Source organism: Anser brachyrhynchus (assembly GCF_964034855.1).
Source record: "Anser brachyrhynchus genome assembly, chromosome: 15".
NCBI classification, from domain to species: domain Eukaryota; kingdom Metazoa; phylum Chordata; class Aves; order Anseriformes; family Anatidae; genus Anser; species Anser brachyrhynchus.
Window position 1 is genome coordinate 4481405 of NC_137733.1, and position 11854 is coordinate 4493258.

Here is an 11854-nt window from a genome sequence, read left to right on the forward strand (position 1 = left end):
GGGAAGAAAAAGAGGAGGAGGGGAAGAACAGGAAATTCTCAGAATATGAGCTGGGGGAAGGGTAGATCATTACTTGGTGTTCTGTATGTGGCAGTGAGGCCAACCCTAGGAAGAAGAGTTGCTGCCTTTTAAGGACGTAAGGACAGATGGGCCTTTCGTGCTACACTAACAACTGTTGAGAGAAAATTGATGGTTTTGCCTTGGATTTAAGCAAGAGTGTCCTACCCCTCCTGTTCCTTGTTTCTTAACTTGACCTGCATTGTTTTGTACATATCCAAAGTGGCAACAAAACTGATGTGCAGCTGCCCCTCTGGGATGCTATTCTGCTGCTGGAGATGTCTCCCTGATCATTGAAGAACAGAATAGGATAGAATAATTCGGGACCTTCAAAGATCATCTAGTCCAACTGCCTGATCGTTTCGGTGCTAACCAAAAGTTAAACCATATTAACGAGGGCATTATCCCAATGCCTCTTGAGCACTGACAGCCATGGAACCTTGCTAGGAAGCCTGTTCCAGTGTTTCACCACTCTCATGGTAAAGAAATTTTTCCTAAAGTCCAGTCTGAACGTCCCCTGCTGCAGCTCCAGCCCCTTATCCAGCTTTGTTGACCTCCTCTGGACGCTTTCAAGGACCTGAACACCCTTTTTATATTGTGGAGCCCAGAACTGCGTGCAATATTCAAGGTGGGGCCACACCAACACTAAATATAGTTGGAGAATTGCCTCTTTTGATGGGCTGGTTATGCTGGGTTTGATGCATCCTAAAATGTGGTTTGTCCACTGGTCTGCCAGAGCATGCTGCTGGTTCACGTTGAGCCTTTGTTGCATTTTACGTGGTGATGTTACTGTAATGCCTTTCCAGTTTTTAAATAAGATACAATAGATAATAATACAATAAAGACAAGCATATATATGAATAAAACTTTATATGCACGTGAAGACTGCCTTTGCAAGCAAATAGTATGTTACTATCAGAAACACTTGAATACCTTATGAGCAACAGACTGTAGTATATAGAGTGTGGTGTTAAAATTATATATATATTTTTTGTTATTGTTATTATTGTTGTTGTTCCAGCCTGTCGGTAGCTTGCTTCTGGAGCATCTCAGGTTAGTTCTGTAAATGGTTTGGAGTGGGGGAGGAGGAGGTGGAATGGCAGAGCTCCAGCTCTTCAGTGCATTGAGGTGGGGTACCGTATGCATATGGCATGGGTGCCTGGGGGGCATGCTGGCAGCTCGTGTGTGGGACAGGAGCTCCCAGAGAGGAATCCCTGGAGCAACAGCAGCTCCCCCACTGAGTTTTGAAGTTGGCAGGAGCCATTGCCGTTCATGAAAGCATAATGCTGCCAGTAGATGATGAGTAACAGCAGGACTAGGGAAATGGCTGTCCCCTTGTATATGGCACTTGTGAGACCATACCTCGAATATTGGGTTCAGTTGTGGGCCCCTCACTACAAGAAGGGTATTAAGTTGCTTGAGCGTGTGTAGAGAAGAGCAATGAAGCTGGTGAAGGGACTAGAAAACAGGACTTAGGAGGAGCGGCTGAGGGAAAGGGGGGTGTTTGGTATGGAGAAGAGGAGGCTGAGGGAGGCCTCATCAATCTACCTGAAGGGAGGTTGCAGCGAGGAGGGTATCAGTCTCTTTTCTCAGGTGACACGAGGAAATGGCCTCAAGTTGCACCAGGAGAGGTTTAGTCTGGACATGAGGAAGAATTTCCTCACAGAGAGGGTGGTCAAGCATTGGAGCAGGCTGCCCAGGGAAGTGGTGGCGTTGCCATCCCTGGAGGTACTGAAGAGGTGTGTGGACGTGGCACTGAGGGACATGGCTTAGTGACGGGATTCAGTAGGCCAGGATAATGGTTGGACCTGGTGATCTTGAAGGTCTTTTCCAACCCAGATGATTCTATGATCTTTTAAGTCCTGTTTTGTTTCTCTGCACACTATTATTTTTAACTTTGTACTTCAAAATATGCCATTTGCTCTATTTCCTTTCAAAAGTTTCCACTCCCTGTAGGCTAATAAGATTTCTCATCCTCTTGTCTCTGTTCAAGTCCATGAACTCTTACATTTATGGAATTGCAAGCTGTCAAGGCTCTTAAAGATTTTGATTTCCTTTCAGAAACGTGCTGTTTGTTAGTTTGGCACAGTGCAAGCTTGTGTTCCTTCAGACAGAGTGAAATGGCTGTTGGCAGCTTCTTCTGGCATGCTAGAGATTTTGGAAAGTACGTATATTTTCCTCGTGTGTAGTGAAGCACAGCCGTGCACATACATGCTAGGTTTGGCGTCTTGTACTAATGACAGAACTTACCGTCTTTGTTGATCAAAGCTAGGTGACAATATCTAATATGACCTCAGTGTCCTTTAAAGATGTTTTTCCTGCCTATTGCCACTTTGGGGTATAGGCAGTGGCTTGCATAAAAAAAGAAAGTAATTCAAACTTTCTAAAAATGAGGGTGGTCGCATCTTCTGCTGATAAAAATCAGCATTTCTATGTTGAATGGAGATGCACAGGCTTACACTTGGAAGGATCTAGCCCTGAAGTTTTTGTAAGGCCTTTCCAGTTCAGAAATTACTTCATTCTGTTTCCATGTTGCTTTTGGCATTTCAGTCTGGGAGGGACTTGGATATGTCAGAAGAGGGCAAGAGCATACTGTGTTTGAACCAGGTTCCATATGGACAGGCGGATATAAGAAATCCTATAAAATATTCAGAGATGTGTTTTTGCTTTTCAGAAGCAAAACTTCTGAATTATCTGAAATTTGTCCCAGATTTATTACTTCTCATCTTGTTTTATTTTCTCTATCCTGTTTGGCCTTAATGAAGTGTATGTCTCATATTTATATTTATTTCTACTTGAAAATTTTGTACTGGTTGTAGTTGCAAATAGAAGATAATCTTATTTTAAAATAAATTAGGAAAAACATTTTTCTTTTCTGCCTTCATCAACTGTGTGTGCTTGACAGCACGTTGCATCTCATCTGCTTCTCTGCTTCCCGGTTAGTCAGTTTCCCCTGTTTGTGCAGGTCTTTCCCACAGCAACTGGGAAGAGAAAAACATTTTAATCATAGGAAAACATGATTGTCAGCCCCCCACCCCCAAAGTGGAAGATTTGCTTGCAGGTGCAAGACCTGAAGTGGCATTCAACTCTTAGCTTTTTTTTTTTTCCTGCTTTTATCATTTAGGTACTTATTTTGTGTTGTGGTGGTGTCTGAGAACTGTGTGGACCACACCTCCACTGAGGATCACGCGCTGAAAAACACACCATATTTTGAATGTTTATGTTTTTATTAGTCGGACATACTGTGTTTTACTCTGTAGAGCCTCACACATAACCAGAATTTATGTAAATCTTCGCTTGTCCCCCGTGCAACTGTCGGTTGTGCTGCGGCCCTCTTATTCAGCAGTGTTGTCTGGTGAGACCTGACAACGTTGCATGGGAGCACAAAGCTGAGATGTTCACTGCATCTGTGTTGGCAGATGATTTTGTTAAGTGTAAACTCTTAGCTTTGAGCTAAGAGTTAAAGAGTTTGTGCTAAGAGTTTAAGCATAGCTTAAAGCTACAGACATTCAGTTCCAGAGCTACCCTTTATGTCTGAGGACTATTTCTGTTCCTCTTAAATCTTCACATAACAACTGGAGTCTGTTTATGTGTGTTAAGTGTGGAATGTGTTAATGGTTTTCCCTTTCACTCTTTCCTCTTTCCTTGCCCCTTACCTGCCTAATACACAAGTCTTGATGGCGCTACCATTAACAGCACTTCCCTTCTTTCTGCTTTATCACAGTGAGACTATCTGGGAGAACATGGCTCGCATGTGTGTGAAGACTCAGAGGCTTGACGTTGCCAAAATTTGCCTTGGAAACATGGGTCATGCAAGAGGAGCCAAAGCATTAAGGGAGGCTGAACAAGAACCAGAGGAGGAAGCCAGAGTCGCTGTGCTAGCAATTCAGCTGGGCATGCTGGTAAGCCCTGTTAATCGTATGCATCCTAGAATATCCACTCCATTTAACTAGGGAATAGATTGACAAATTGACCGTTTCTGATAAATCTGAGAGAGGTGCAAAAATCTTATAAGGAAGTAAAATCTATTACCATGTTTCCAAGGAGTAATAGTTCTTACAATTATTTTCTTGAAGCTGAGTTTTTATCCTCGGGAAGTAGACATCCCTTCCAGCACTGTACAGCCCAGTGCTGCACGATTACTGTGCCACACTCAACTGTCTTTCTCTGCAATCAGTGTGAATTCTATAGGCTCAACAGCCCTATGGGCCCTTTCTGTGGTCCTTGAAGAGTAGATGACAATAAGGATTGCAGAACCTGATGCCTTTAAATAAGAATTCCAAGAGCCATAGCAGCAGAAGTTTATAACAAATTAATCTTTTATAACAAATTGTTATATATATATTATATATATATTAATTTGTTTATAACAAATTAATTCGTTTTCTTGATTGCTGTACAGAATATATATATATGTATAGTAAATAGTATAGTATATAGTAATATAGCATATTTACTATATACATATATATAGTAAAACTGCTGCTGAATGTAGGAAGCTTCCTTTAAGGATGTTGTATGTATGAAACATCCTAAGTTCTGTCTTACATTTTTCTTGGGGCATAATATTTCAAATAATCATTCTAGGTTTGACCGGATTAAAAAGAGATGTACTTTGAAATGTTTTATATTGAACATTTTAACAAACATATTTTAAGGTCCAGTGTGAGAAATGCAAGGTTCATTTTGACGTGTTTGCAGAATGAAAGGCTGAAGGTGTGTTCTGCAACAGAGTGAGGACTGGCCTAACGCTTTTCAGCAGCGTAGGCAAAATGAAAGTTTCCTGCCCCAAGGCTGGGAGCTGGCTAGCTGTGGGGATGGAGAGCTCTGTCAAGTCAGATTTGCTGCGTGTGCTGTCCCAGAGTCGTTGGCTCTCCTACGTTTGCCCAGATTTCCGTCGCTGCTTCTCCTGTTATGCTGGCAGTGACGTGCCTGGATTCTAGCACAGAAAGAGCAGTCAGGCTGTTCAGCCATCTCCCCATAGCCTGGCACAGTGGCAGGCTGTCCCTTGCACCTAAATCTGGAGCCTGACTTGACAGCAAATATGTACCAAAGCGGATTCTGTCTTTTCTGCATAGCTTTATTTTACTCTAAGTTCTCTGCCCTTGATTACTGTGCTTTACCAATATCACTGAGATCTAATATGGAGATGATATTATCACGTGGATGACTGATATTATCAGGTGGATTGAAAACTGACTGGAGCACTGTCAAGTTAGATGAGTAAGAGAGAGAATGTATTCTTCTTGGTTAGCCTTTATTTTATGTCTTCATCAGTGATCTGTAAGAAAATCGTAACAGAGATGTTTAGTCTGGGAACCAGAGAAAGGTCCAGCAAACGACCAGTAAGAGGGACAAACTGAGACAGCAGAATTGATGCCATGCCCCACAGTTCATAGGAGATCACAAATTGGCAAAATGCTACGACAGCAAAAATCTGGGTCTGTGTTTGTGGAGACACCACATCCTGGGGCTTTGATTTGATAACTTTCGTCTATGGGTTTGCTGCAGCTGCAGCTGGAATATTGCCTTCCACCTGTAAGCACCTCATTACCAGAAAAAAATGTTGATGAACTGCAAGTACAGAGAAAATCAGTGCAAATTGTTAAGCACTTGGAAGGGTTTTACAGACAAGGAAATCTTTAAGACAGCCAAATAGCTAAACTTTGGCTTAAAAAGGTGTTTAGCAATCTACAGCTATTTTAACAGTATGAAAGCTGGAGAGGTAGTGGAACTACCCTGAATTGAAGTGATGGGAAAAAAATGAAAATTTAACTAAATGTTTGGAAAAGCTTCCTGGAAGAGAAAGCTGTGAGGCTGAAAAGTGTTAGTACTCCTTCTTTTGGATATTTAGATCTATTTGGAGAGGTGAAGGAGAACTGTAGCAAGACAGATGCTATTTTTCTGCTTTTTTTCTCTCATACAGTAATAAAGTCATAGTGCCAGCAACTTCCATCTTTACTTTCTATGCTTTTTTTGAATTTGAAACAATAAGAGACAAATTATTTTTCTGTCTTGGACAGATAATCTCAATTGACTAAATATAGTGTTCAGCTGGACAGCCATTGGGTGGAGCAGGAAAATGCTCCTTCCACAGGAGTACCTCTCAAAGTGTAAAAATAATAGTTCCTAATTTGCTTGCAGTTGCGTCAGCACAGGCAAAATCCTCCTGTTCTAGTTCTGTCTGAAATTAGTAGCATTTGTTTCCAGGAATGGCTATCAGTTATCCAAGAAAGAATTCCTGCCTCTGAGACCTGCTCTGAGATCCCAGAGATCTTCTGGCACTTAATGCCTTCTTGCCAAAAACCCTAGTCCCTTGGACCTTTTGGACATCACTTCTTGGCAGTGTGCCCATTACCTGTAGCCCCACACGAGCATATCTCCCCTTTCTGAAGTGATTTACACTCCTGCTGACAGTGTTTAATAGTTGATGGCTTGCTCATGTCACCCCCAAGTTGATATCGTACAGTAAATGTCAGGATCTGAATGCTTTCCTTATTTTCACATAAACATCCTGTTTCCCAGTAATGTGCTATTCCAGGCTATGTATATTCAGTTGGTTAACCCCCCTGCCTAAATTATTGTTCCTTTAATTGCATTGCGATGACCTGCATTAATAAAATACTCGTAAGTGCGGCGTCTGATGTGATTTACTGCTTGCATGTACGCCTATGAAACACAGAGCTAATGAGCTCTTTGTATGCTCTTCTTTAAGGAGGATGCGGAGCAACTGTACAAGGCTTGCAAACGCTATGACCTCCTGAACAAGTTCTATCAAGCCTCAAACCAGTGGCAGAAAGCCATTGAAACAGCCGAAGCTCATGACCGGGTTCACCTGCGTACCACTTACTACAACTATGCGAAGCACCTGGAGGCAATAGGGGAGCACGGTCTTGCTCTCACTCAGTAAGCACCAGCCGATGGCGTCGTGTTCAGGGGGGATTTGGGGCCTTGTTCTTCTGTGCAGACTAGAGGCAGGATAAGGAGGATGCCTGGTAATGGCTACTAACAATTAATTAAAATCTTTTCCTGTTGCTGGTGCTTTCTATCTCAGGGGTAAAAGCATTGTTGTAATAAACTGCACGGCACCCTCCCTAAGGCTAAGTGTCCTGTCAGGGGCCAATAGTTGAACACCAATAATAATCCAGTCCCGTGCTTGTCACTGGAAGACCACTACCAGTGATTTAATTGTTTACTTCCTCTGAGAGTCTCAGGCACAACTACAGAATTTGGTTTGACTTGGGTACTTCTGGTGCCCAGTCCTCTGCTGTGACTGATGAATTCCTAGAGAAGTTGGTGGATATGATTTTTAATGTGTTTTATTCATTTGAAATGCTGTTTTCATATGATTTTTACCATGTGAAATCTCACAATATAAGATCACTTACGTTCAGAGGCAAAGTAGAGCTGTGATGTGATGAGAGACCCGTAAGATGATCCAAGTGGGCAGGAGGGTAAGGAAAGACTCTAGCACTAGATGGATGGCATAAATGCAGTGATCTCCCAGTTGTGGAAAACAGGCTGAAATTGCAGGGGATGGCAGCAGGACTAAGCAAGATGAGTCCAGGGCTTTTGCTGCCTTTTCAGACAGTTGCACAGGGTTGTGCTTAATGTTTGGAGAGGTTTCTGGGATATTTCTTTGGAGCATCACTGGAACCATAGAATCATAGAATCATAGAATATCCTGAGTTGGAAGGGACCCTTAAGGATCATCAAGTCCAACTCTTGATACCGCACAGGTCTACCCAAAAGTTCAGACCATGTAACTAAGTGCACAGTCCAATCTCTTCTTAAATTCAACTTTGAAGTATTTACAATTCTATGATCACATCGCCTCTCTGATTCCAGGTGCATTGTACCTTTTATTTTTGATGGTTCTGGCTGATTGCTACAAGTCTTAGAGTAACTGAATAATACCAATGGAGCACTGTTATCAGGGTTGCCACTTTGTAGCTGTGGCTAATCCAACATTAAGTGGATTTTTTACACAGGAAGTGAAATAATTGTCTTAAGCTAGTCATTTCACATGCAATCTGTTCTTTTTCTCTACAGCTATGAGAAGTCAGATACACACAGGTTTGAGGTACCCCGAATGCTCTCTGAAGACTTACAAGCCCTGGAGAACTATGTCAACAAGATGAAAGACAAGTCAGTGCTATGCTCATTCCTTGTCTTGAGTGGGACTTTCAGGTCAGAAATAAAATTTGTGTAGAAAGCAGAGAAGGAGAAGAGAATCCTCTCAGCTGCAAGTTCAATACCTGCCTTATCTATCCACTTTGATCCTCCTTCAGCTTTTCAGGAGCATGCCATATTTCACTCAAAAACAGCCACGTTAGATAGGTATCTGGGCTGAACTCCCTTTTAGCACAGATCTTTGAATGTCACAGTTGCATTTTGGTAAAACCTGTCTGCATTCTTAAAAAAAAAAAAATGCATCTAGCCTCGAGTTCAAGATCCCAGGGGTGAGAAATGCATTCTCTGGCAATTCTGGTTACTGCAGTTAGTATTGTTGCTTTTCTAGGAGCCTGTGGAAATGGTGGGCACAGTATCTGGAGAGCCAATCAGATATGGAATCTGCATTGAAGTACTATGCACTGGCTCAGGATTATTTTTCCCTAGTCCGTGTCCACTGCTTTCAGGGCAACATTCAGAAGGTAAGGCAGACCGTTGCTGTCTGTTTCCAGAGACTTCTCATGCCTGGGATGAGTATGGGTGTAGCATAAAGCTGTATGATTTCCTTTTCAGGCTGCTGAAATAGCAAATGAAACAGGGAATTGGGCAGCTTCATACCACTTGGCCCGCCAGTATGAGAGTCAGGAGGAAATCAAGCAGGCTGTACATTTCTACACCAGGGCCCAGGCATTTAACAATGCCATTCGCTTGTGTAAGGTATGGGAAGATGTACGTCTGTGTCCAAAACCAAGGTAGGATTCTACCCTTAGGTAGCGTACAGAGTGAAAGTGTTACAAGACACTCGTACCATTCTGTCCTGTGATGCATTGCTTGTTCCTTCAGCCCAGCTATGAAGATGCTCTTGTTTTCTGCTTTCATCTTCTGCAGAAGATTCTTCAATAAATGGGTTGGTTGTATGGGACAGATTATACATCTCAGCATCATACATACATACATGCATCATACTTCTCAACAGAAAACGGCATGAAACAAATTGTCATTGTTGCAGCTCAGAGCCATTTGAGTAGCTATAGGTTTTACGTAGGAGGTGGCTGATGGGCTACTATGCGACGGTATAAAGCTGGAAGCTTGAAAGAAGACAGAATTATGAAATCAGTTTGCTTGAATACCAAAACTCAAATCTTTGCTTTTGAACAGGAGAACAATTTAGATGACCAGCTGATGAACCTGGCTCTTCTGAGCTCTCCAGAAGACATGATCGAGGCAGCCTGCTATTATGAGGAAAAGGGGGAGCAAATGGACAGAGCTGTCATGTTGTACCATAAGGTAAATGACTTGTTAGTAAAAATACCAAACTTTAAACTGATGCAATTTCCACAGCAGAGGAGCATTAAATCAACGGTACATTTGACTATATGTACAATCAGTCATTTCTTCATGGTGGATGCTTTGTTAAGCCACTCTAGGGTATCCTGTAAGCTAATTCTGCAGTACTTATTCTAGTCTTTAAAGGGCTCATCCTGAATTTTGCAGGCAGGACACTTCTCCAAAGCTCTGGAGCTTGCCTTTGCCACACAGCAGTTTGGGGCCCTACAGCTAATTGCTGAAGACCTGGATGAGAAATCAGACCCAGCTCTGCTAGCCCGCTGTTCTGATTTTTTTATCGAACATGCTCAGTATGAGAAGGCAATGGAATTGCTGCTAACAGCCAAAAAGGTAAGCTCTGTGGATGGACAGAGGAGCACAACAGGTATGTACATACATACACTGAGATTTATCTTTCTTTATTAATAACCAGCTATGGAAAGACATTTGTGAGGCAAGTACAAGTCTATGGGGCATGATGACATGTATCCTAGGGTCCTGAAGGAGTCTGATGTAGTCACCAAGCCACTCTCCATCATATCTGAAAAGTCCTGGCCCTCAGGTGAAGTCCCTGGTGACTGAAAAAAGGGAAACATCACTCCTCCCATTTTTAAAAAGCATTGAAAGGAGCACCCAGTGAACTACAGAGAGATGAGCCTCACCTCTGTGCCTGGGAAGATCATAGAAAAGATCCTACTGGAAACAGTACCAAGGCACAAATATGTTCTTTGTGAACAAAATGAGAAAGTATATACTTGAATATGAGTTGATGGTAGGGCACAACTCCTCAAATGTTCTACTTAGAGAAGCCACATCTGCTAACATTTGTGCCTTTGTATAGCTTATTGTTATGGGTTACACCACAAACAACGTGAAGTATCACGGTAGCGCTTGCAACAGCTCCTTGCTTTCTTACTTCCCTTAGTACCAAGAAGCTCTGCAACTTTGCCTGAAGCAGAACCTGACCATCACAGAGGAAATGGCTGAGAGGATGACAGTGTCTAAGGACTCCAAGGACCTCTCTGAGGAGTCCCGGAGAGAGCTACTGGAACAAATTGCTGATTGCTGCATGAGACAAGGCAATTACCACTTGGCAACCAAGAAATATACACAAGCAGGAAACAAGTTAAAGGTCAGTTTGGATAGGCAGAAAAAAGCTGGGGAGGCTGAGCCTCTTACCTTTATAAGATTTTACAACAAGAGTGGTTTGCAAAGTAAATCCTGAGACAATTTTCATAGAGTAGGCTATCCAGATGAGACTTCCTAGCCATTTTAGTAGAGCCTGTGTTTGTATTCACAATATTTTTCCCTTTTTGTCGTGCCACACTTCTTGCATTGCTAGGCTATGAGGGCACTGATGAAATCTGGAGACACAGAGAAAATCATCTTTTTTGCGGGAGTCTCCAGACAGAGAGAGATTTACATCATGGCAGCCAACTACCTACAATCACTGGATTGGCGTAAGGACCCAGAGATTATGAAGAACATCATTAGCTTCTATACCAAAGGAAGGGCCCTTGACCTGTTGGCAGGATTCTATGATGCATGTGCTCAGGTACGTCCACCTTCTGTGATTCTTCAAGGTTTGTTCGGTTTGTTAGCTCTAGAGCGAGACACTCATCTAATCTGTCTTCCTGCAGGTAGAAATCGATGAGTATCAGAATTATGAGAAAGCACAAGGAGCTCTTATAGAAGCATGTAAGTGCCTTTCAAAAGCAAAAACTAGAAGCCCTCTGGAACAGGAAAGCAAACTAACACATTTGCAAAGCAAGATGGCCCTGATCAAACGATTCCTCCATGCTCGGAGGTAAGTTGCGGTATTCAGAGCATGTAGACTAATGACAAAAATATCATACAAGAAGACGACATTCACAGTTCAGTAAATAATTTGGCGAAGACTTGCTTCTGTATATTTTTATAGCAGGGAAACACCTGTAATTTTAAAAGGGCTGTTGGCATTCAAGACCAAAGAGTAACCTGAAATATGAGTAACTATGCTCTTTCACTAGAGTTTACTCTGAGGATCCCAAAGAAGCAATCAGACAATGTGAACAACTTCTAGCTGAGCAAGATCTTGACAATGCCATCCGTCAGGGTGATGTCTTGGGATTTCTGATTGGACATTACTTACAGGTGGAGGAATTCCATGTGGTAAGTTAATTCTTAGAGCCTGAATTTTATATAGACCAGTGCAGCTTGGTATAAGCGCTTAACTCATATGGGAAGACATTCTACAGTAGAGCCTCCTTTACAGGAGCTAAACGGCTTGGCAGGGTGTCGTATGCTTAAGGAACTATCT

General features: G+C 42.3%; 1 protein-coding gene across 9 annotated transcripts in view; it reads left to right on the plus strand.

Moving 5' to 3' along the window:
- IFT140 (intraflagellar transport 140) overlaps positions 1 to 11854 on the plus strand; it is a 77633-nt gene that overhangs the window by 64312 nt on the left and 1467 nt on the right. For all 9 annotated transcript variants that reach the window (XM_080557007.1, XM_080557005.1, XM_080557001.1 and 6 more), the window contains 11 exons: positions 3782 to 3959; positions 6773 to 6963; positions 8110 to 8205; positions 8579 to 8711; positions 8803 to 8946; positions 9388 to 9516; positions 9724 to 9906; positions 10481 to 10687; positions 10898 to 11110; positions 11196 to 11362; positions 11565 to 11706. In XM_080557007.1, coding sequence (XP_080413133.1) covers positions 3782 to 3959; positions 6773 to 6963; positions 8110 to 8205; positions 8579 to 8711; positions 8803 to 8946; positions 9388 to 9516; positions 9724 to 9906; positions 10481 to 10687; positions 10898 to 11110; positions 11196 to 11362; positions 11565 to 11706 — 1783 coding nt within the window. The remainder of the gene's footprint in view (positions 1 to 3781; positions 3960 to 6772; positions 6964 to 8109; positions 8206 to 8578; positions 8712 to 8802; positions 8947 to 9387; positions 9517 to 9723; positions 9907 to 10480; positions 10688 to 10897; positions 11111 to 11195; positions 11363 to 11564; positions 11707 to 11854) is intronic.